Genomic DNA, 26,225 nt, shown 5'->3' on the forward strand with positions numbered 1-26,225 from the left:
CATTCTCCAATGCCTCAGCACTCCTATGCTGCTTTGGAGGAAAAGATATTTTATTGTCTACTGTAGAGATACAGTAAAAGTGGGAGGGAAGGACTATAAAGCTCCTAGCCTACAGGCCCCTACTTTGTAGGGCATTTCCAAAGCCATCCCTGCTAGAATGCTCTCCAGGTGCAGTATTTATCTACCAGATCACTGTAATTCTTCGTCAAACATTAGGTGATGCAATTAGGAGGAGCTAAGCTCTTTGCCTGGTACATCTTGATGTCTGGCTATACGGAATTTGCCTAGGCATAATCTGACCTGTTTTCCAGGCTGGGAAACAGGTACAGGGTGAACACCTCCTCAGCCCCAGAACCTCTGCAAGACGGCTAAGGCTAAGGCAGGGAGTCCCTACGTCCTGCGTCATCACGTGCTGGGAAGAGGGTGGGGCCCCCCTGGGATCCGCGAGGGGCGGGACCGAGCAGGTGGGGCGGGGCCGAGGGGCGGGGCCGGGCTGCGCGGGGTCGCGGCTGCGGAGAGCCGGGACGCGGCGGGCGGCGGCGCCTGTGTGCGGTCCCCTCGACGCCCGGTGCCCTGCGCGTGCTCCGGAGGGGCTCAGACGGAGCGAGCCCGCGGACGGACCGGTGGACGGACTCGGAGGCGGCGGCGAGGGCGGGCTCTGAGCGGCGCGGCACACACACGGCGGGAGCCGGGCAGCCCCAGAGCCCCGCGGCGCTCCTGCCCCCTGGACGGGACCGGACGGGACGGGGCGCGGCGGGCTTGCGGCTCCTCCTCCGCGGCCACCCCGGCAGCCCCGCGTCCCCTCGGCCGTCCGCACCTGCGCGTCGCGGCCGGTCCGCCCTCGGCGGCGGCGGCTCACCTGGGCGCCGCGCGGGCCGGGCGCCGCCTCCGGGCCGCAGGTGGAGCGGGCAGGGCGCGGGCACCATGAGCAGCGGCGCCAGCATCACCTATGCCAGCCGCAAGCGGCGCAAGCCGGTGCAGAAAACGTGAGTGACGGCGGGTACGGGAGGTCCCCACGCGGGCTGCCGACCGGGAGCTGGGGACCGGGAGCCGGGAGCCGGGGGCCGGGGGCCGGGCCCGCCCCGGGCACCGCACCCTGGCAGCCCGGCGACCTTCGCTGGCCCGGATCCGTTGACAGGTCTGACCTCGCTGGGGCCGCTCTGGATTATTTAGCTAAGCTGTCTTGAAATCCTATCCCTCTCTAGTTCGCCACCTAGGTGAGCTTTAGAGGACGTGTGAGATCCTTAGTGACAGGCGCTGCTGAGGTGAGGTGCTGGTTTGGAAGGAGGGGGTCGTGTGCCTCTGAAGGAATTCCTTTCTGCTCTCACCAGCTAGCCTTCTGCTTTGCCATCTCGATAACTAGCTAGGCAGAAATTTTGCAGGCTCGGTGTAGAGCACAGTTGGAGCCTGCAGTGGACAGGTGCCCTGGCGGCTTGGTAGCATTCTTAGCCACCCTTTGGTGAAGCTCTCTTCTTCCTTTTGGAGTGGTTTGGGGGCTTATAAAATTAAAGAAGAAGACGATAAAGAGAAAGAACTGGACTTGCTTTTACATTATCAGTGTCTACCTGTAATTCATTTCCCCTCACTTAAAAACTCTTGCCAGTTCTAACAGAGGATTACAGTCTTTGGGCTTTGTTTCCATGGGGGTATTAATATGAGATAAGAAATGCTTCTAAATAGTTTCCCCCAGAGAAGCAGATCCGAGCTTGAGACAGGTTTCTATTTAAGAGTTGGCTGTATTGATGCATCCATTCATAATTATCTTGGAGTTTCTACAAGTTACTATTGCCCAATTTTTCAAAAATAGTTTTAGGAACACTTTCAGGCAATCGGTAGTCTGCATTTTGCTTAGATACTTGACTTATCTATCACACAAATGAACCAGAAAAATAACATTTTAAGACTTATACCCTATGTACAACTGGTTATTGGATTAAAAGTTGTGTTACTCATGAATTATAGTTTTCTTTAGAAATTTCACCTGTCCTGCTTCCTCATATCTCTACTTACAAATTAGCTTTGAGAGATGATGTTTGTGTGCAAATGGTGCGACCAAATTCGGAAGTTTTACGGTACAGTGTATCGGACGCAAATATCACCAACTCAGCAGTTTTCCGTCTAGGCGTTTCTGAGGCCTCTGGCTTCCAGTGCTTTGCTATTTTGTAGAATGTTTTCTTTTATTAAAATGTGTTTGCTCAGTTTGACTTTGCTACTGATGGCTAAAGTTTGAGGGGCTTTCAAGTGCCTGTTCCATGTTGTCATTAATAGCAATACTAACTCAGCATTAGGTGAATTGGGTGTATCTCAGATTTTACGAACATGGGCCAAAAGTTCTGAAGCTCCCTGTGGGTTTTTAAGTAACCTTTATTCATTGTGTCATTTAAGGACATGAAGTGCTTTCTATACAAAGCTCGATATCTTAGTTTTTAATTCGTTATAACGTTTAATGTTTTTAGTTTCTAGTTAATAGAGAGAGCTTCCCTTTTAACACACAACACTTCCGTTTGGATTAAGATACAGCTTTTATTATATTGTCTCAGTATTTTTATTACTCCCTCACACTGTAATATACTATATTTGATAATTTATTACTAAACTGTTGTCCTACTCACTTCTATTTGATTTTATTTGGCTTGTAGCTGCAGTTTATCAGATCTTGACTGAGCACCCTGAATTGACTAACCTTTCAAGTGTTTTAAAGGTCACTGGCCTGGCTTTGTACAAGAGCTTACATCATCTAGTGAAAGTCCTTACACTTTCCCCCTGAATGGAAAATAGTTACTTTTATAATGCACTTAGTATAAGTTCACTCTTAACAATTAAGTTATTAAACTTTAGTATGAATCTTTAGCTTAAAATACTAATACCGTGACATCAGGACACACACATCTTTGGGTTGACCATGCTTTGTCATTTTACCTTCTTGGACCCTTTATGGGGTAGCCATTTTATTTTACTCAGAGAGCACATGCACTGTTATTCTACGGTTTTGAAATATGCCCACTTAAATACACAGTCGATGATGACATGATTGTGACCTGAAGGATCTGGAGGCAAAATAAGCCCCCTCTAGTGGCCGGTCTCACCATGACAATTATCTTTAGTAGGAACTAAGTTTGAAAAGTGTTCAATTTCATCCGAGTACAGTGTCTTGTATACAGTTGACTGTGAATAATCATTTCCTTCCTCTTTGGTGCAATGAAAGTTAGGAAATTAAAAGGCCCGGAGAAGCCTTGCATCCAACCCATATCCTCATCTTCAAGGTCAAAATTTCAGAAGTCACCCCAGGAATAGACCCTTCCAACATTTCTTAGCTAGCTGCCCCACACTTAGTAAGTCTGCTCCAGAACATGAGCAAATGTTTTCGCTTAAATACTGTTCTTTGGAAAGGAAAATGTTGTGTGTATTTGTTTAGTTATTCCATTTCCTGAAGGTGGCTGCAATACCGACTGTAGAACGTTACATACATTTTGGAAGCTTTATTAAGACTGAAATAGTTTTACTGCCAGCTTCGTTTATCACGTTTCTAGAACATTAGTAAGGCCTGTTAGCAAATCATAGGTGCTTAGTAAGTGAAGTCTTCATTGGAAGATGAGGCAGTAGTGGTGGTAATCAAGCCAGCCACCCTGGGGTGTGGGGACATAGTTTCTAAGAGTCACATAACCTACTGTTGAGGTACACATTGATAACAGCTTTTGCCTTACTGATATGCTGGCGATGCTGAAGGAATGTAGAAGCCCTTCATTCTGTTAAAACACTGTGAGCCTCACCTATTTAATAAACCTTACTAAGTTTTGTTATATGTAATACTAAGTTTTCTACAGAACTATAGTGAGGTGCCCTCTTCTAGAAAGCACCTAAAATTAAAGGGCCTTCCAGATAGTTAATCTTTTTCTTCACCATTTTCTCTCCAATAGCACTGTTGAGAGGGCGTCTGTGTTGAGACTGTAGATATGCCTGACATTAATTAACCTGTGGGTAGAAACACAAGGGCTCACATCAAGCAGAACAGAAGAAACCACAGATCCAAACTAAAAGATGGGGTCTAGTTTCTCACTGCTGTTACTCGGGCCACAGTTTTTGTTGTTATTTATTTGTCTGTATTTATTTTTTTCCCTTCCTGCAACTTATCTCCCACTACATAGTCTTTCTCTCTCCCTTTCTCTGTAAAGAATTTTAAGAATAGCAGGGCAGTCTCCTCCACTGCTGCACTTACAATTAAACTAGAAAACGGAAGGCTGCCAGAAAGCTAAGTGAAGGCCTGTTCTCTAAGCACTGCTAGTTATGTACTGCAGGCCTGAGACAACACTTACAGACATGACTGACTCTCGCCTTCCCAGCCAGTAAACTCAGCACAGGTGCCTTCCTCTGTTAACACAACACGTTATCCCATACTTAACACTGTTACTTAGACGTGAGTACTGTGCAAATCTTAACAGTACCCTCCTACTTTCACACTTTAAAAATTATTCATTTTGCTTTGCAGTATAATATAGCATAAAATGCTGTTTCCCTTTTTCAATAATAGGAGTGTTGAATACCAAATTTTCCTTGTATAGTTTAATTTCATTTTCATACTGGTACTATGAAAATAATGTTTTTTTTTGTTTTTTTGTTTTTTTTTTTCTGTCATGTCACTGGGACCTAAGGTTCACATTCAAAGTTGGTTCGAGTTGTAAGTGAAAAACCAGACTTTGGGTATTGAATCTCTACTTGTTGGCTTCAAAACATAATGCTGCCTAGCTAACCAGGTTAGTCAGTGAGCATGATAGCCTCTGTCCTGGGAATCGCTTGTTGCCCACTACATCTTTTTTTAATAGCGTTGAGGCTGAAAACACTTCTTTGCCATTTCAGGACTTGAATGTACTTGCTCATCTCTAGTTTCTGTGTTCATGTCTTTTCTTCTGAGAGTCCCCCCATCTTCCTACACTGCTCACTTACCCCTATAAAGCATTTTGATAACCGAGTGGTGTTCTATTGAGTAGTGTCAATGTTTTCCTTTATAGGGGGCAATCTGTCACTTCTAACATTTTAGTAATTTAGCAGTGTTTTAGAGAATACCCTAGACATTTGTAAATTCTTACATAAAGGTGTTGTTGCCATAGGACAAACTTCTCCAGGTAGAATTTGGGTGCACAAAAGCGTATGTATGCTTCTAAGGTTGAATGGAGTGTTACACTCAGATACGATTATGTTTTTTGTGAATTACATCCCCTTGGTTGTGTATGGAACATGTCTCTTTCTATGTATTTTATTTAAAAATATTACCAGTTTGCAGGCCGATGATGGAGGGGGTTGAGCTTGGATGTTGGGACTGTGCATGTGTGCAGTAGTAGGATGTGGGTTCTGGATTTTTCTCCCTTCCATATTGACTTACTTTGTCAAATATTTTACAGTTTCTTTCTCTTGTTTTGAACTCAACCCCTCTAACATGTTTGCACATTAAAAATGTCAGTAACATACATACAAGTGACATCTTGCATTTAGTGTGCTGGTCATTGTCTTTGATGCCTTCTGTAAGGACTTTAGCGTCCCATCTCCCCTGAGTTTTCCTCACCTCTCCCTAACCTCAGAGTTTTATATTAAATATGCTTTCAGTGTGTCATTGTTTTTGACTGTAAAAACTCTTTGTTGCTGAGATAAGCAGTGTTCTCTGATTGCATTTCCCTTCCACTAGTATACATTGGTAATTCTTACCCGTTTCCACCTTCATATTATTTTCCATGTGTGTACAATGTCTTAGGTTTATGAGAAACAGGATTTCTGCCTTTGTTTTCCTCCTTTGTCTTTATTTCTGAAAGAGAGAGATAGTTGCTGAAGTATTGCATTCTGCCACTGTGAATCCATTAGGAATCACACGAATTAACCTGTGGATGGGTGGAAACACATCAATCTGAACAGAAGAAACCACGGATCCATGCTAAAAGATAAGGCTTACTTTCTCACTACTGTTAATCGGATCACAGTTTTTGTTGCTGTTTGTCTGGCTTATGTATATATTTAACACCTGATTTAGAGGCCTGCATCTTTATGAAATATAGAATATTCTTGGTCCTGGTAGGAAAAGCAGAACTGTTCGTTTGTCTTTACAGGGACCAGAGCTTCGGTTTACTAAGTGACCAGTTGATCATCATTTAACATTTCCCGGATCTTGTCTTGGTGATGTGGTGTATTGAATCTGTTATGTCGGCTTAAGCAGTAACACTAAAACGGAATGTGTATATGCATAAGAGAGAGAAAGAGACAGCATTCATCCCCCCGCTCAGAATCACTCGAAGAACCATCATTCTAGGACATATTTCATTTTCCTGTCTTTCTGCTATGTGTTTCTTGTGTGGGCACCTGCTGTTTACACAGAAATCTTTCCTTGACCAAAGCCAACAGGGAAGTAAAGACTCTGTGACAACTATAGATCAGCAACAGAGCAGTAGCAAGAGAATTCTAAGTCTCAGAGGTCTGTGTGTGCCTTTTATCTCACATAGGGAAATAAAACATCAAGCTGAACTAGCCTAGCAATGAAATGCATCTGTATGCCATACATCACCCCTGTCATTTTAAATTAAGCACACAGTTTATGATGATTCACATTTGAAATTCGCGTTCAGAGACCAATGCCCATGCACTGGGGCTGGGGGAACAAACTAAAGAACGCATCAGGTTAAGAGTTGGGTGTATTGTCTCCATCTTGAAATTATTCTCTTGTTCTCTCTGTCTTTCTGTCTCTCTGTCCCTGTCTCTGTCTCTGTCTCTGTCTCTCTGTCTCTGTGTGTGTGTGTGTGTGTGTGTGTGTGTGTGTGTGTGTGTGTGTATGTGTATGTGAGTGCGCACATGTGTGCATGTGGAGGCCAGAGTGCTTTCCACTTTTTTTAAAAAAAATAGTTTTTCTCTAAGAATTTCATGTATTTTGATGGTATTCATGCCCTACCCAACTCCCCCCAGATCCTCTCCACCTCCCTACCCACTCAACTCCCTCATCTCCTCATCTCTCTCTCTCTCTCTATATATATATATATATATATATATATATATATATATATATATATGCAAGCTGCAGGAGGCTTTATTGTAATTTAACGAGCTAACCCCATGTTAGCTCGGGTCTTTCACCCACCCACCATGGCGGATGCCTCGCAAAAGACAACTCCCAAGAGATCTTGTAGGGCAGCGTAAGGGGAGTGTCTAGGGGTACGCACAGGCTCACTATTGGTGTGCCTCCAGCCTTGGAGGGCTTGCCCTGTATTGATTGGTCAACTGGTTGTTATGGCCCATAGGCCCTCCCAGGGTGGTTGCTATGCTCTCTATGTCATTGCTGTGTGCTTGTCCGTAAAGTACACCCAGGGTCGTAAAGAATAGTGCCACCAGCTAACTTCTGATTGGTTCCTTGTCACGAGGCAGGCACCTATCCTCTAGTGATTAAGACAAGGTCATAGAGCACATGTTACTGTCATGGCTGCCGAAATGGGAAACTGGTCCCTTCATTCCCCCATTTTCTTTTTTTTTTGGAAATTCCAATCATGGAATTGCTGTCTCTCTAGCGCCCCCATCAGGGAAACCCATTTAATCTAGTTTTTTTGGCCAACTACTCTTGGGTGTGTGTCACTCCATTGTAGAAACCTTGACTTTTTTCTCCAAGCCCAATCAGATAACAATGGCTTCTCAGCTGGGGTGGGGACTCCAGGCTGACTTAGCTTTTCCCTGCTGGGGTTTTGGCTGGCTTGAGCTTTTGTAGGTCTTGTGCTTTGTCACAGCCTCTGTGGGGTTGATATGTCCTCTGTCCTGATGTCACCCACCACCTTTGGCTCTTAGGATATTTCTGTCCCTTCTTCCCTGTGGGTCCCTGAGCTTTGTGGGGAGGGGTTGATATAAACCTCTGAATTAGGTTCAGCACATGTTTTATCCTTTTTTTCTTCATTTTCTACATGTTTGTTAGTTGTGGGTACCTGCTAATGGCTGTCCACTGCAACAAGAAGCTGCTTTCATGAGAGTTGAGCAATGCTCTAATCTATGGGTGTGGCAATTAGTCATTAGGAGTCATTAGATTGCTGTATCCATTTAACAGAATAATAGTGGGTTTCCCCTAGGACTCATACCTATCATAGCCTATCTAGGTTCTTGGGCTCATTGACAGTATCAGGCATGGGTTCCATCTCATTAAGCAAGTCTTAAATCCAATCAAAAAGAGAATATTGTGGTTCTGTAACATTTAAGTAACTAATAACAGCATAGTTAACCTTAGTATATGTGAGAAGATACAGTAAAATATTTAAGGAAGGTTATTAGGAAGTAGGAATTTGAGCATCTATGCTAACCAGTATGTAAATGATTGACTATGTAGGTAAATAAACATTTTACATTCTAACTCCATATGCATGCTTAATAGTAGTTTTCTAAGTAAAATTTGCTTTAAAAGAAATTTTTACCTAAAGGCTCTTTCAATATGGAAATAACTTGTGTTTTACTGTACAACTCAATGGTTTTAGTGTATTAATGCATGAATTTGTAAACTTCTTTATATTTGTGACAATATTTGTTATTATCTGACCTTTTACCATAATCATGCTAATGAGTAAAAAAACGAGTTGGGTGTGTGTAGCCACTATAGTAGAGGGGTTTATTGAGAAATACTTGAAATTTCTTGGGTGGAGAGTAGCACCCTACAAGATAATAAGAAGGGGAGCCCAGGTCCTAGGAAATATGAATAAAGACATTCAAGTACAGGAGACTTAGAGACATTTGGGTAGACTGAAGCAGTGGGAGTGGATTAGTTGTAGAGAAAAAAGCCAAGAGAATGAGCTAGGAGTCTAGATTGGTGTCTGTTGTTAGGAGACTCCACTTTAATTGTCCAGGATTACCGAAACCATATGTTTGCATTGCCAAGCAACTACAATAACCTTAACTTATGATTAAACTGAATTGTTCACTTTTTCCCACTTTGCTTCAAAACAGAGTACAGAGAGCCTAGCTCCTGTAGGTGAAACTGGAAAGTCCTTAGAGAGTGCCGACAGTCTGGCATTAAAACCCAGCACCAGATGCAGTGAGCTGGACTTCAGAAACAAGCTTACTTGCCTGCACTCAGCTGGAGACTGTGCTGGGCAGGTGCTTAAACAAATCATGAAATGTGTCCCTGCCTCATTAGAAACTGCATTTCTCCTTAGCCATGCTATATGGGTTATTTACTTACACGGAGCAGCTTTTATTCAAACAATGGTTGGCAAACATGGCAGTGTAGAGGTAAAGACTACATAAGAGCAAATATGCTGGCATACCCCAGGTCTATGCTGCTGTTACAGGGTTACTGCCTGTCTGTAGTATTCTGTGTGTCGTCCATATGCATGAAATATATGAAATATTTTTATAAAATAATTTTAGTAGATCTCAAAAAATTATCAGTGGAAAAGTAAGCCAGGCATTGTGCTTCACCTGCCTGATAGTTCAAGAGCTTCTGATCATGAGGAAACACACCACAGACAGAGTTGTATTACTCAGTCTAGGATCCCCTTCTCAGTTTTCTAGACCTTTCTGTGCATTTAACTTTGCACTGGGACCTCCATATATGCTAACCTTGTCCTTTCCCATCTGTCTTACCCTCTTTTTTTCCTCTTTCTCCGTCTCATACTTAGCTCTATCCCTAAATGTCAGTTTTGTTCAAACCACCCTTTTGTTCAGCAGGCCTTTCGTTAAGAATCATGTATGTTTGTAAGCTGCAAGTCTCAGAGTTATTTGCAGTCACTCCTCCCTCTGTTTTCCTTACCCTCCCAATGCATATCAGTTTGGCTTAGTTTGGCCAATATTTGAATCCTGCTTAAGTCTCTCTTTAGGTACTCCTCACTCCCCTAGTCACACCCTGGGATCAGACTCTGATTACTTCTCTGAACACTTCTAGTTAGCAAAGATTCGTTAAGAGTCCAGTCTGTATCAAGTACTATGCTGAGTACTGAGAATCTGGGAAATTTGGTTCCATGTTAAACATTGCATAAGGTACATGCTAATGCATTAAATTGTGAACACTTCTGATTTGTGTAAAGAAAGTAGATTCTGATAATCTAGTACAGGGTTAAATACTGCAAGAGCCATCATAAGACAGGGAACAGTGCTTTGTGGGCTGTGGTTCTCAGTTACTGTTCCTTCTCTGTGTCATCTCAGGGATCTTGCATCTGTTTATGTTATTCTTCCAATTGTTTCATGGTTGTCACTGTAAAGCTATTAAGAATGCATGATGAGATTGAATATGCCTTACTGAGCATGACATCATTTAAATGGCCTATTCCTTAATGGAACAGTGCATTGAAAGACCCCAGTGGCTCAGCATGAGGCTTTATTGCAGTTGTTTAATGAGCTAACCCCATGTTAGTTTGAGCCTTTTATCCACTCACCATGGCGGAAGGCTGGAGAAAGACCCTGAGAAGCCACGGGACCGAGATCTTATAGAGCAGCATAAGGGGAGTGTCTATGGGTACGAACAGGCTCAGGATTGGTGTGCCTCCAGGCTTGGAGGACTTCCTCTGTGTTGATTGGTCAACTGGTTGTTATGGCCCATAGGCCCTCCCAGGGCAGTTGCTATGCTCTGCCTGTCATTGCTATGCACTTGTCCATAAAGCACACCCAGAGCTGTAGAGAATAGCACCCCTAGCTAACTTCTGATTGGTTCCTTGCCACGAGGCAGGCATCTGACCTCCTAGTGACCAAGGCAAGGTCAGGCAAGCATGTGTTAGGCTGTTATGGCTGCCGAAATGGGGAGCTGGTCCCTTCAGCATGATGGTTTGGGGTGAATTCAGAAAATATGGAATGGGGTTAGGCAGTCTATTGCAAGGCAGGTCATAGAAGCCTTTTTAAAAGTCTTCCATTGTAGACTTGAAAGGAGTGAGTCAGAGCAAGGAGTTGCATGAAAGCACCAAAGTGCGTGTTGATTGCTGTAAGGGACTTTTTACCTCTGGAGTATAATGGTCAAATAAAGCAAAGCCAAGCTAGAAAGATCATGAAGGAGTCTCTTAACCAGGGGGCCCAGTGCTAATAAAATCTGTAATCAGAGAAGCATGGTTAGATTTGTCCTTTAAAAAGAAATTTTCAGATGATGGAATTGGAACTTAAGTGAGTGCTGCCCTGTTGTCCATATTCTCCATGACTAAGGGCAGCTTGGCAAAACACAGAACGGTAGGGTAGATCCCAGTTCAGGGCTTGAGATAACTTCAGATGTCAGAATCCAGTTTTCTTCCATGGCTTTCCTCCATTTCCAGCCATCTGATTCCCTCCTTCATCTGTACTGAAACATGAGACAGACTTTTCCTGTCTGTCACAGTCAGCACCTCCGCCAGCCCTTCCTTACTTTGCTTTAGTTTGCTTAATACCAGATGCAAACATTGTATGCATGGTCATTTGTTTTTGTTCCCTGTCACCCAGTTGCAACACAAGAATGAAAGGTTTGTGTGCTAATGTCCCATCTCAGTGTTCTGCATCTGTACCAGGTAGGCATTCTGTCTCATCCATCTCGCCCTCTCCTATTTTCCCCCTTCTCACCTTCTTGCTTCAGACCTTACTTAGCCAGGGTCAGAGTCAGATGTCATGTATATGTGAAAGATCCTTTTTAAGCGGTTCTTTATTTTATGTAGCTCTCACACTAGTTTTTGATATAGTAGAATAATATCTTTGAGGACTGTCCAGGATAGGACATATCTAAATAAGTAATGGCGAAGTCTTTAATTACCACCAGAGAGAGAATTACAGAATGAGGTAGACAAACATTGGGAATAAAGATTGAAATTCGGCAGGTGACTTAAAAATTTGATTCCATGCATATGACTGGGAGAAATAAATAGGGAGGCAGTCACCAGTTTCTGTTTAATAAGGAATTATACAAACTCTTTAAAGAAGGCATTGATTTTGAATATATAGTATGGCTTCTAATGTAGAAAGACATGTTTAAGAAATTATTTTCTAGTGAAGTGTAAAAAGCATATTAAAATTATGAATTTTCGTCTTTCTAAATGAAATATTCTCCTGCTGAAGAGAGAAGCAGATGAAAGACAGGAGAGAGGCTATCACAAGCATCATGCTATACTGGGTGTGGCATCTGTGATGTAGTAGAGTGAAGATAGTGGACAAGAATCTCTACCACATCTCAAAACAGCTAGAAGAGAACACTTTAATGTATCTACTACAAAGAAATGATAAACCTTTAGGGCAATGGACTTGGTAATTATCCCATTTTATTAATATACAATATACACATGAATAAAAATCATATTGCATCCAAAAAAAGAAATATTCTCCATTTATATCATTAAAGATATAAATGATCTAACATACTTCTTCAGTCTAATTAGTGCTACTCCACCCAGTCAATTTCTGCTTTGTCTGGCACCCTACTTTCATTTGTGGTGTCACAAGGGGCTTTGTTGTATGAATCTTACGACAAAGTGTAGAGATGTGGTCTAAAATTTTATTTGTTTTCTTCATGTGTGTGTGGGGGGGTACGCGTGCGCACAAGCAAGAGCGCACACATGGAGACCATGGTATGCTTGTGGATATCAGCACAGCATAGGGGAGTCCGTTGTCTTTTCTACCATGTAGATCCTGGAAACTGAACTCTGTTTACAGGTTTGGTGCTGGCACATTTCCCACTGAGCCATCTCACCATTCAATTTATTATAGTCTCTGTTTGAGCATGGGGGTCTACTGATCTGCCAACTGACTTTAAGTTATTTTTATTTTGAAATTTCAAATAAGGCCTTTCTGTAAAACTCAGTTTCATCTCCTACCCATGGCTGTCTCAGTTCGTTGTTTCTTTGTGTTTTGTTTTTGTCTCAAAGGAATATCATACTATATTGTCAGGGCCTCCTTGGCTTTTTAATTGAGATGCAAACCATAGAAGCTAATCATTATGTAGACTAAATCCAGCCATGAAAGTAGAAATTGCCTCTAATATTTGACATGCAACAAATATGAATACCTGAATTCAAATGTATCCTTGTTTGTATTTAAGGACCATATTAGGTGGGTAGTGGAGCGTCTTCAGGTTCCAGAAGGATGGGGAAGCAGTTTTTGAGTGGGATGTGTACAGGAAGCAGCTGGTCCCTCTGTTTCTGGCTTCTCTGCCACCCCAAGAAACAATGCTGGGCTGCGTCTCTGGAAGACAGCACAAGTGTGATTTCAATATACTACAGTAAAAAAATTTCCGTTGCTTTGGCCTACTACTGTTTTCAATGGGAAAATAAAGCCTAGTAGACTTGTTCAGTGGCAGTTACTATGCTACATATATATGAAGTGAGTAAGCATTTTTGTAAGAAGCATTTAACATTTCCCCATGATGAGTCTGTAAGCTTTTAATGAAGGGTTTCCCCTTTCCCTGGTTTTCTTAATTAAGATATGAAAGGAAGATTTGGGCAAGATCTATGCAAACTTGAAGTAGGTCTTCAAAGTTCGTTCTCTTAGAGATGTGTGTGAGGAGATGTAGTGCACCTGACACTTTTGCTATGTTTTCTAAAGGCTTTTGCAATATTTTTGTTGTTTTCAGAGTAAAGCCAGTCCCTGCTGAAGGAGTCAAGTCAAATCCTTCTAAGCGACATAGAGACCGGCTGAACACAGAGTTGGACCGCCTGGCCAGCCTGCTGCCCTTCCCACAAGATGTTATTAACAAGCTGGACAAACTCTCAGTTCTTAGGCTCAGTGTCAGCTACCTGAGGGCCAAGAGCTTCTTCGATGGTAAGACATCAGGGTTGGCTTTGCAGCAGTAACTTGTGAAATACTAATGTTAATTGTGCTTCTTTTAATGTTGATGACTATTAAAACTATGCATGAGTGAAAATGTTTTATTTTTTGTCATAAAAAATAATTAAGTGACAAAGCTAATTTTGTAACTATGTTAAATTAACCCTTCTGTCTCATTCATTAGATAAATATAGCCATTTGAAAGATATATGGTATCATTCTTTGAAAGTCATATATTTAGAAGTTATATTCAGTATTCTGGACTGCTCTCTTTGGAACTTAGAATGGAGCCAGCTTTACAGTCCTGGGTCCGATTCTGAGTGGGGGTGTATGGACCTGGGGAAGCTAACTACCCAAGGGCGCTAAGGATGAGACAGAAAACACCAGATCATCTCAGGAGGGCTTCCAGCAGATACTGAAAAGCCACAGTTTATTGAAGAAACCCTTTAAGTAGTTCTCCAAGGGCAAGGGCAATACCAGAAAGCATCTATTATCATGTATAGAGTTGATATCAAGTAATTCTTTTAATTCAAGAGTCACCTAAACAGTCTCTAGGCACAGAGCTCTCAGCACAGGTGGGGAACATTCACGGTCTAGCCCTGTTCTAATGCAAACTGGGAGACATTCTCCACTGAGGCCATGCCATCCGGCAGCAATTAGCCAGCATCTGCAATGCAATGGAAATTCAGGTTTCTGAAAGATGGAGCCAGAGATTTGGACCCCAGAAACTTTCTAACTGATAATTTTTGGTCCCCAGCAACTCAGGCTTCATTTTTAGGAAGAAATAACAAAATACTTGAAGACTGTGATTGGGGCTGGGGTTGTGACTAAGTTGATAGGAGAGTATTTGCTGTAAAAAAAAAAAAATGAAGATCTGAGTTCACATCTCCAATATTCACTTAAAAGCTTGAAGTTTCCTCTTATGCCTATAACCCTAGCACTGTGGGAGACAGAGACAGAAGGGATCTGGGGCTTGCTGGTGGCAAGCTAGCTTATCTGCAGGTTCAGTGACAGTCCTTGGGAATACCGCATACAGTGATAGGGAAAGACACAAATCTTTCTCTGGCTTCTGCATGTGTGCATACAGACATGTGCACTTAGATCCTACACACACACACACACACACACACACACACACACACACACACACAAGATAGTAATATATTGTTCCTACATTTTCTGTTTTTATGGATGTCAGTTCATCTAGCCTTTCAAAATTATATTATCTTATACTGATTTACATTAATGTATGTTTGCATAAAGAAACGGTAGTTACATGGCTTATGATTAGCAAGAACACTCAAATATGGCAATCAACAGTGTTAGATTTCTTTCTCACAGTGCCATTAACAAACTGTTGACTTTAAACCATGCCAGGGAGCATCCTATCCTTCAGCCGTGAACTCGGTTGTGACGGTGGATGTGGGGCTAAGTGGCTGAATGATGTTTGTTACATATTAGTCATCCAGTATTTCATTACAGAATTTTTAAAATGGGATTCTTATGTGACATTAATGTTCTATCGTATTTTGTCATATAAACTACTTCCTCAGGTATCTTTTAGATGCATTCTTGGGATTTGAACTAAAGTTGCCATGCTTCAATAATAAGAGCCCTTCCCTTGGAAACCATCCCCAAGTGCCTTTGTTTTCTTTTTATGTTTATAAGTCAAAAATTGATTCCTTAAGGAACATGCTTTTTAGAGCATCATGTTCTTTCACAAACTGTGGTGAATGGATTGATACCTAGATCTCAGTGTACGCTACCCAAGCTTCTCAAACTGCAGTACATAATATCACTCACCAGGCCTCATGCTGAAATGCAGTGTGCTCATCACTCACTAGTATCGTGTTCACTGAAGTGTGCTCACTACTCACTAGTCATCGTGTTCACTGTAGTGTGCTCATCACTCACTAGTCATTGTGTTCACTGCAGTGTGCTCACCACTCACTGGTCATCGTGTTCACTGCAGTGTGCTCACCACTCACTAGTCAGCAGTGTGCTCATCACTCACTAGTCATCGTGTTCACTGCGGTGTGCTCATCACTCACTATTCATCGTGCTGGATTGCAGATGTTTCCCTTCTGCAAACTCAGATGGTGCTGATGGTGGCCGTCCAGGTCACCAGGTAGCACCACTCATGTCTGTAATGTGTTTTAGAGGATTGCCAAGAAAGTCATTTCCCTTCACATGTATGTTTATATGATTTGATGTATTTTGTTTGAGCACTATGATTGCATGCTTCTTTGTGAATGTTTTAATATTTGTAGTCTGTCAATGTACACCAACTCTTACAGTAGTGATTCCATGTGATCTGCAGTGCACACCAACTCCCACATGAGTGATTCCATGTGCTCTGTAAGGCAGAGTCCTACAGTAGTGATCATGCATAGTTTCATAGCACTCCCATCCTACTCAGCCCTTGGTCCTGGCTCACTGTGTATGGCTCAGTGGAGTGTCTGAGCATCCTTGTCTGTGGTAGAGCTAACACTGAACCCACGCTTCTTGATTCCTTTTATCTCTTTGACTCCAGCTGTGTCCCTCCCCTCACTTGCAAAGTCTGAAGAATGTGTGTGTGTATACCCTTGTCTCACAACAGTGCCAACAGAACCATCTCCAGAAAGCAGCATCAGCACTGACGGGGCTTGTTAGCAACCCTGGACCTGCAGTATGGGTCACTGATCGCGGGTAGAGACCTGTGAGCACTTTGGATCCAGTGCTCTTGAGCTGGCCACACAGCTTGGTATCCTGAGCCTCTGTGTTTGCTTGCACACTGTGCTCACTGCTGCACCAGATTCCCCTTCACGCTTCCCTGACGTAGGAGGTTTCTCTGCTCTCGGGGAATTTCATGTACAGGGTATGGGGCCTCTGTGTTGACTCTAGGAAAGGTTTACCTTTCAATTTCTTTATAATGAGGTGTGTGTGTGTGTGTGTGTGTGTGTGTAAGGTAATGTATATTTGTGTGTGTGTGAAAAATGATGTATATGTTTGTGTGTGTGTGAAAAGTAATGTACATGTTTGTGTATGTATGTACGTGTGAGAAAATATATACATTGTCCCTTGTTTAAAAGTAAGGGGATGACACTGATACCATGTAAGCATTGCATAATCACTGTCTTTAAGATATTTGTATGCTTAACATGTATGTATGGTTATACACGTGCATGCGTCTTGTGGACCAAATCTGCATTATTAGCAAAGCTGTAGTGTGCCAGGTCTGTTAAAAGTATTTTTCAGCCCTTCATTAATTTGTTGGGTTTTTATTCAGATTTTATTACCTATTTGTATTGTTCCTTGTTGATTCTATTATCCTTAAATTTAGACCATTGTGTTGATTGTACACTTCAGTGTGCATGAAAGTTATCTGGAAATTTTGTTGGAATATGCCTTCTAGACAATGCCTGCTCCATGCTGACTCAGTTTCTTTTACCAAGGAGTCAATATTTGAGCAAAGTGTTGAAATCTTATGGCAGTGTTTTAGTTTGGCCTCCATTATGCCCAGAGCTGATTTTTAAGAGTTGTTTGCTTTGCCTTTGAAAGGAAAAACCAAACTACACAAAATTTCGGGAAGATTGTAAGTGTATGGGGGGTGGGGTTGTGTATACACTTTGAGCAGTGCCTTGGGCTGTTCGGTATAGGAGCACAGACGTTAGGTGGAAAGTGAGGGGATAAAAGTCAGTTAAAACCAAATGATCATGCATCCTCTCTGGACCATCAGTGGACCCACATGGGCCCACCGTGTGCCAGAATACAGCATGGTACCCGCATGCACAGAGCAGTGCTGTGCAAACCTGGTGATGTGGAGCTTCCGACAGTCCTGCGGGTGCCTGTCCATGGCTGGTCTCAACCGTCCCTCCAATAAGGAAACAGTGTAGTGAAGGGAAGGGAAGCTCAAAATGAATAACAGGATGCAAACAGGGGGTGTGTGAATTCCTGCGGAAAGAACAATATAAACGAGTAATCATACAATCTTGCTAGAAAGGAAACTCAAGTTTTACTATAACAATAGATATTTTTCCAAGAAAATACATCTATTTATTGCAAGTTCAAATAATACGGCTTGAATTGATCTTCTTAAACTTGGGAGCCATGACCGAGCTGTTAGTACTCTCTGTAAAGTAGCAGTTGAATGTTAGGTACAACATGAATATTTATCCATTCCTAATTAAGGGAAACTGCCCAGAATTGAACTTTTAAGTACTTAGGACTACTTAGTCATGTTGTAGGTAGGGTGAAGTTTCAAGTAGTTAATTTGAAACTTTTATCTACCATGTCTCATGCAGAAAGTACTCAAGAAGGTCAATGACTATGGTCAATAGGAGATTAGTTTCAGAGACTAGGATTTTGGTGGCTGTATCCAGGTCTTGAAATTGACTGGCATTAACAGAAAGGTGTTTTTCTCCTGAGCCATGCCTCTTACAGGGTTATCAAACATGAGAGACTGTGATTCTTGATGACCAACCTCATTATGGGTAACAATTTATTTTTAGTTACTTTTTTAGGTTTTTCTTTAACATAATTTCTCTATGTAGTTCTGGCTGTCCTGGAACTCAATCTGTAGACCAGGCTGGCCTCAAACTGAAAAGATCTACCTGCCTCTGCCTCCTGAGTGTTGAGATTAAAGGTGTGTGCCACCACTCCCAACTAACAATTTATTCTTAAGAAGAATAATTTTGGCATTTATATTTTGAATGACTTTTTTTTTTACTACCTGTTGAAATTTTCAGGATATAAATAAGTTGTTCAAATTGTTCTGCATTTAGAAACTGTCTTAGGGTTATTAAGTGGTGAAACTTCATGACCAAGTAGCTTATAAAAGGAAACATTTAACTGGGGGATTGCTTATAGTTTCAAGGGGTTAATTCATGATCAACATGGCAGAAGGCAGGCAGGCATGGCTTTCCAGCAGTGGCAGATAGCTCACACCTGATCTAAAAGTTACAGTCAGAGAGAGAGCAAGACTGGGACTGGAGTGGGCTTGTGAACCCTTGAAGCCCTTCAGTGACACAGCTACTCCAAAAGGCCACACCTGCTCAACAAGGCCACATCTAGCCAACCACTAACTGGGTACCAAGCGTTCAAATATATGAGCCTATGGGGCCATTCTCATTCAAACCACCTTATTCTACTCCTATAGCCATAGCATAATCCAAAATGCATTCAGTCCAACATCAAAAGTCCCCATAGCCTTTTGCAGTCCCAACACTGTTTAAAAGTCCAAAGTCTCTTCTGAGAGTCAAGCTAATATTTTAACTGTAACACCCTGTAAAATGAAAACAAAAAAGCAGACCACAGACTTCCAACATACGATGGCACAGACAGATTACATATCACCATTCCAAAACTCACAGTTGTCTATTGTGAACTTGTTTTTCCTCACTTCTCATTTTCCTCCATGATGTGGGGGACATTTTATTGTCATATGACAGAATATCCCATTGGTTCTGGGTCATGTCTCCTTTCTGTGTCGTGGTGGAGGTAGCACACAGCAGAGGATGTTTTGCCTAATATGGGAGTGAACAGGCTCAGGGGAGGTGCATGTCACTCAGTGGACGAGTTTGTATCTTTTGAGAGGGCTGTGCCACACCGTCTTCCTTCCCTCTCTCATTGTGGGCAGCACCAGGGCTTGCCTGCTCTGAGGGTGGAGTGGCTTAATGCTCAGAGTAAAGGCTCTGTGAGTGAATTCTGTAATTAAAATTATTGACATGTAAACTATACTTACTTCTTACGGAATATTGTTTTAATGGAAACAATTCCTTGTTGTTATTGAATATGCCCAGGGACCTTGAGGGACCCAGTGTTAATGTCACCTAAGAACTGCCCTTCACCTCAGGTGGGAATTTGCTAATGAGCTCTTTACAGTCTGGAGGGATAGCTCAGCCGTTAAAGGCTAGGCACACAATTTTTTAAAAAGCACATTTCATGTACAGAAGAAAACTTTACAGTATATTAAAGTAATTAAGTGTATCATTTATTTCAGATTATATAGAAAACTCCCTCTAGGTGTACTTGATATATTATTTGGAAATTTATTCATTCTAATAAATTAAGTTGGGATATTTTTCCTAAATTAATAAAAATTGTGTTTTATAAACTATTCTACTATATCTATGTTTATGTGTTTTGTTGATTTTAAGTTGTTTCTGTTTTATGCTTACATCAATGTTGGAATGGAATTTAACTCTTCCTGTCACAGTTATAAAGGAGATGATAAACACTGTAAAATACATTAAATTAATAGCAATTATTAGAATAAATAAAACACATATAGTTTTCCCTCAAAAATTGTATCATGCCACATTTCAATTTAAAAGTAAACTTATAAGAACAAAGGTCAAGATGTACTTTACCACAGTCTAGCATTTTGTCTTATGAATTTTCTTTCTTTAATAATTCAAAATAATGTGTAGAAGAGGAATATACTAGGTTAGAAAATATAAATTGGGTAAATGGTTAGCCCCAGTGCAGTATTCTAAGTTTTTTGTGGTAGTCCCAGGGTATGTAAACATAGGGAACGGTATATTACCTCTGCCCTTGACTGTCCCTGAGTAGGCTGCATGTTATTTTACGCTCGCCAGAATTCATCTCCAGTGATTGCATTGCTCTCATTTAAAGGCAAGAAAACCAAAGGTGAAAAGTGGTTCACTCAGTGAGAACTGTAGGACGAGGGGGTCATCTCCTGCACACTGGGAGCAGGCTGCCTGGATTTTCATCCAAGATTCACCTCTTAAAGTTTGACAACTCCCAGAAAGTTTCTTCGTCTCATACACAACTATGTCTAGTTGTATATCATATTAAACAAACAGTGCCACTCTCATAAGGTTGTTATGGAAACTAAATGGGACATGATAGTTTGGAAGTGCTGGGCATAGATTACAGCCGCAAGATCATACATTATTATTCAGTAAATACAGTACTTGTAATGGCAGGAAGCAGTTGCTCTCCTCCATTGATTTCTTAAGCTACATGAACATGAAAGAAAAACTATTAATACAGAGTCTAGCGATTTAGAAAGGGAGAGGTAATGGTTATGAGACTATTTCGAGGGAAAATGCTATAAAAGGCTAAAATGACTTAGTCTGGATTGAGAAGTATGATCATAAAGTAAACCTTCTAAAATGGCACAGAGGTGTTTGGTGGGGAGACCTTGAGAAGTGAGTGCACGTACTGGTTCTGTACTTAGGCTTGTGGAATATTTACTTTAGTCCTTTACTGGGGACTGATCAACAGAAACATTGGTCTGGTCTGTTTGGAGTAGAACCCTGCAGTGACCATTCTCAGAAATTCATTACCCTGTATATCAAATGTTGTTCTTCCAACATTTAAAAACCCAAGAATTAGTTCTTATGCAGAGCTTGCTCTTATTTGCACCATTGTCACATTTTCTGCAATACTTTGTACGCCTGTTCTGATTGACTCTTTTTGACATTCTCTTCTAGTTCATTCTTTCTATAGCTTGTACATGGTCCTTGAAGACAGGCAAAGTCTCATTACCAGGGTTACTAACCCTATACAAGCCCATTAGCAAGTGGTACATACTGAGACAAACCCTTCGGTTCCTTATTCACCATTCCAATGATAAAGAATGTATGTAAATGCTGAGCTGTTGTTTTCCCCTATTGGTGACTGTAGTTGGTACTGACATGAATTCTGCTATTACAAAATTAATGTGAAGAGATCCCAGATGATAATTGAGGTCTTCTTGTCTGACGCCATATCTCTCCGGTTTTAGACTGCTGCTGCTGCTTTTTCGTGAGAATGTGGGGCTTGGGTTTGGCTGTGTTCCCATCTTTTCATCATGGGTCTTACTGGTGAAACTCCTAAATGGTTCTTTCTGTGGAAGCCTGTGGTGAAGGAGCAGAGTCCCTTTTTGAACTTTGGCATTGTGAGCCCTCAGTGCTTCACAGCAAAGTTTCCCATCAAAGAGCACGGCAGCAATGGCTGATACACAGACCAGAAAGGAAGAAAAGGCCTTTCATTGTCTGTTGTGCATTTCAGTGAGAAACATTTAAGTATTTCCGTTTAGTCCTGATTAACAGCTAGATCAGATTACCTTACACTATTTTTTTGGCCTGAGGAAGTCTGTTCTCTGGCCCTTTACAGTTTTTATGCACAGAGGCCAAACCCTGGCCTCTTCTCTCCCAGAGATATAGTCCAGCTTCTGCAAAGGTGGGGGGAGCTTGCATAAGATCCCGGAGAGACACATGCACCCATGATTTACCAGAAAGTGCGAGCGTGTGCTCTGCCTACCAAGACAGCTTTCCCTGAATACTTGGTGTGCACTCTGCCCAGGAAGACAGCTTTCCCTATGAACATGAGAATGGTTCATGTGTGCTCTGCTCACTATGACAGCTTTCTCTGAGCCAGGGGAACAAAGAAATCTAATAAAATAATTCTTAAGGACTGCCGAGTCAGTATTTAAATATGGAAGGTAGAAAGAGATCAGGGAAGATAAGAAGGCAAGGCATTTAGGAGATTCTTCTTTCTAATAAGGCAGCCCTTAAACTCTTGTAAACACCCTAATTAGAGCAACTGTTTGTTGATGTGTTGGTCTGCTGTGTCAGGAACTCCACGCCTTGTTCCTCACCACAGCCTCGCACAATGCACTTTTTAAAACTGCCTTTCACATATTAGTTAACACTGGCTCAAGAGATGGTGTGTTTAATAAATGGCAGAGCTAAGATTTGTATCTGCCTTGGTCAGACACATTTGCCCTGTGTTTTCAAATGAGGTTTGTTAGCGCATGATAAAATGTGGAAATAATGGTAGCCATGGTGATCCTGCTCAGCTGTGTTACCTCTCACTAGACATTCTGTACACAGGGTTTCAGGTCATCTCTTGGATGGTTTTTATTATAGTCTTTTCATATTGCTTGTTTAAATATGTACCTTTTATGAGATTATTTCTTCCTCTTTTTCCCCCTATAGTTGCATTAAAATCCTCCCCTGCAGACAGGAATGGAGGCCAGGATCAGTGTAGAGCACAATTCAGCGATGGACTGGACTTGCAAGAAGGAGAGTTCTTATTACAGGTAATTCTAGTGGTACAGTCCCTTCCGATAGGACAGTTGGACATCCTAGGTGGGAGGCTCAGTGGTCCTAATCCCTCTAAGTCATTGTAGACGCACTGGGCTACTTTCATGTGAGCTGCATCAGTGGTATTCTCCAGTACCTGGCAGATGGGATTATGAGAAGTGGATTAACCAAGGCTAATCATCCCGGGACTGTGGGAACTGAGTTTATCAGGTCCAGTTGTTGCTTCTCTTGATTGTCCTGTGTACATTTTCAGGAACGTTGCTTACATAGTGAAAGCATGTGCTGTGTGCAATACAAACACTTTTGTTTTTAATATGCAATATTATAACTTCTACTTAACTTTAGCAATGATGTGTGACTTACATGTTACAGATTTCCCCAGCACCTGCAAGTTATTGTTTGTGCTTTAGAACTTGGGAGTTTCTAACAGGTTTACTGTGGGTCCATTTTTTAAAAACTGTGAATTGTATCTTCTTAGAGTAGACACTGCTCACTTCTCACAGTGTGTGCGGATGCTCAGCGATTCTGTGCAAGTAAGATGGAAGAGTAAGCATGCTGTGATAGTGCTGGCATCTTTCCCGATTATGCTTAGTGAACTGAGCCAGCCTGGTGTATGTTTTGCTAACTTGTTGCTGGAACAGAACTATGTGGATTCCTTTTCTGTTACTGGAATGAGACACCATGACTAAACGTGATTTACAGAAGGAAGGGTTTACTTTGGCTTCCAGAACCAGGGAGTTAGAGTCCATCCTAGTGAGAAAAAATAAGTAAACAGCAGGCATGGTAGCAGGAGCAGCAAGCTTAGCTGGCATCTGTAAATGTGAACACCGTGCAAAGAGAGAAAGAGAACTGGAAATAGGGTCAGACTATAATCTTGGAGCTTGCCACCAGTGATTGACTTCCCCAGCAAGGAACAACTCCACCAAATTGGGACTAAGTGTGCAGTTGCCCAAGACTAAAGAGGGCATTTCCCATTTAGTTGACAAATTCCACTCCCGGTCTGCACACCCAGCTACAGGATTTGGTGTTTGCCCTGCTGAGCTCCAGTCTAGCTTGAGTTCAGTAATTCCTCACAGTGCCCCTATTCCTCCCTTTTGAAGCAATAATGTATATTTTGGAAGTATGTAATTTGCTCTTTAGTTTTATAGGGGTTACAATTAAGAGACTTTTTTAAAAAGTAAAAAGAGATTGCATTGTGTCTCAGGAGGGACATTGGACTGAAATCAAGAAGAAAATAATGAGAGCTTTTTGAATTCAGTTTCTAACCCTGGATAGTTGAAGTGCGCACATATACTTTTGTTATCCAAGAGGAAGATAAACCTCTAATTCACACTGACCTTGAAAAAATCTAAGCAAAAGTAGAAAAAGAAGGACGTGCAAACTAAAAGGGAAAAGCATGGAATAATCATAATAGTAGTACAGGCATGAGGGAGAAAAGTAGCTAAAACTAACAGAAATAAGAAGTGTATATGAAAATGCATTTAAACATGAAAATATTCACAATTAGAGTAAACGTTAATACATGTATGTGTTTTATAGTTGAGAAATATATTTAATTTTTGAATGTTATATTTAATATGCATTGTGCTTTTCAATAAAAGTTTTAATATATAATTCTTTGAAAGCATCTAAATTTCAGTCAATGCCTGAGGCATTTTGGCTGCAAGCCTTATGGTCTTCTGCCTAGTTTTCTCCACTTAAAGGTCTAATAAGCAGTTTTTCTGCTGTCCTCCCTAAAGAAAAAAGGCAAGTAATTATAGTAAGTGTTTTCTGTGCAGTTTATTTTATCAAAAAATAGATGCAGTGCATTTAAAGGAACAAATCTGGAGTGTAAGGAGAACGGTAACCCTGTATCTTTTTCATGTACCTGGTTGAATCTTAAATTTAGCTGTTAAGTTTTCTCTCAGCCTAGTAGGAGGCAGGGGTAGATTTGCCCAGTCCAGATGTCATGTGACTGTGTTTGGGGAGTATAAGGAGAGGGTGTTTGTAGATAGAGACAGCTTTTACCTAACAGTTGCTCCCCTGATTGACAGTTTTATGCCTTCCTGTCTGCAGGCACTGAACGGCTTTGTACTGGTTGTCACAGCAGATGCCTTGGTCTTCTATGCTTCCTCTACTATCCAAGATTACCTGGGCTTTCAGCAAGTAAATGCATTTCTCGTACATCATTTTAAATTAATTTTTTTTTTTTTAGAAAACTAACTTTCTGCTGTTTGGTCTATTTTATAATGTAAGATTAAAGTTGGCCTTTTGTACATGGAAAGTCTTGACTGACATGTGTGCTATAAGAATTGCAAATATATTTAAGACTGTTAGATTTTTTTCAATATTGATAATGTATAGCACTGATGTTTTGTTTCATAGTTATTATGTTTATTTGCATCCATTGATAATCTCATATTCATATAGGTATGAAACTTTCAGGACCCAGCCAATATAGTTCTGTGCTTTATAGTACCTTCTATGCTGGGTTCAATAATTAGCCTGGCAGAAGACAGCCAGGAAGAGAAACTTATGGCAGGGCGGGTTTGGAAGCAGATAGAACATTTGCCAATAGATGCCCATGGTCTGCTGAGTAAAAGAGTTATGAAATTACTGAGATGCTACACATGTAAAATGCTATAATTTATACTTTTAGTCCTCATGCATCTGCATTATGAGTATTACCTTGAAGAAATGTATGGAGACTGAGCTAAAGCAGGTAGAGTGCACAGATGTTGATGAGGGAGCATAGGGGAATATAGAAGTGCTGTTAGCAGTAGACAAGAGACCCTTGAAGGAGGTGAGTGTTTGCTCTATGTAAGCAGTCTTGAATGGATGGTGTGTGTGGTGGTCAGCAATAGTAAAGTAACAGGATTCGTTAATAGAATTATGGAACACTGGTGTGTTGGAGGGATTGGAACATCTGATATGATCTGAGAACAGGCCACAAGTACACTTTAGTGCTTGCTGCTCTTGTGCATCTGGCTCTCATATTGTCATGGCATAAGGAGCATGTGAAGCTCTTGATAAGGTCTTTGGGCTCCATTCCCAGATACTGCATTTCAGTGGGTCATAGTGTGGCCCATGAGTTTGCATGTCTGCAAATCTCACAAGGCTGCTGGTCTACATGCCATAGACTGTTTAACACACATGTGGACTGCAGTTCTTATTATATGTGCAGTCAATATCCACCGACAGTTTTCATTATCGAGAAAGTGGATGCATTAGCTATGTTTCAGATCACCCTGGAAACTGTGTAATCGATGCATGACCATGATTTGATTGCATTTTCAGTTCCCAGGGAGACCTGCTTAAAGGAAAGTGATTAAAGTAAAGGAATTTGTCCACTGTCACAAAATCTAAATCTTTGTTTTCTTTGTTTTAAACAATCTGTTGTCTATTGAAAGCCTATTTTAAATATAGTGAATCACTTAAGGTTTTGCTTATGATACTATGATTATATCATTTAAAATTTGCAAATAGAAATCCATGTGTGGTAATGAC

General features: G+C 41.4%; 1 protein-coding gene across 1 annotated transcript in view; it reads left to right on the forward strand.

Moving 5' to 3' along the window:
• The first annotated feature begins 915 nt into the window (after positions 1-915).
• The window catches only part of Ahr (aryl hydrocarbon receptor), a 37,759-nt gene continuing 12,449 nt past the window's right edge, over positions 916-26,225 (forward strand). The window contains 4 exon segments of the mRNA NM_001243990.1: positions 916-986; positions 13,511-13,698; positions 22,632-22,735; positions 24,795-24,884. Of these exon segments, the coding sequence (NP_001230919.1) occupies positions 925-986; positions 13,511-13,698; positions 22,632-22,735; positions 24,795-24,884 (444 nt within the window). The 5' untranslated portion in view covers positions 916-924.

Source organism: Cricetulus griseus, chromosome 5, assembly GCF_003668045.3.
Source record: "Cricetulus griseus strain 17A/GY chromosome 5, alternate assembly CriGri-PICRH-1.0, whole genome shotgun sequence".
Lineage (NCBI taxonomy): Eukaryota > Metazoa > Chordata > Mammalia > Rodentia > Cricetidae > Cricetulus > Cricetulus griseus.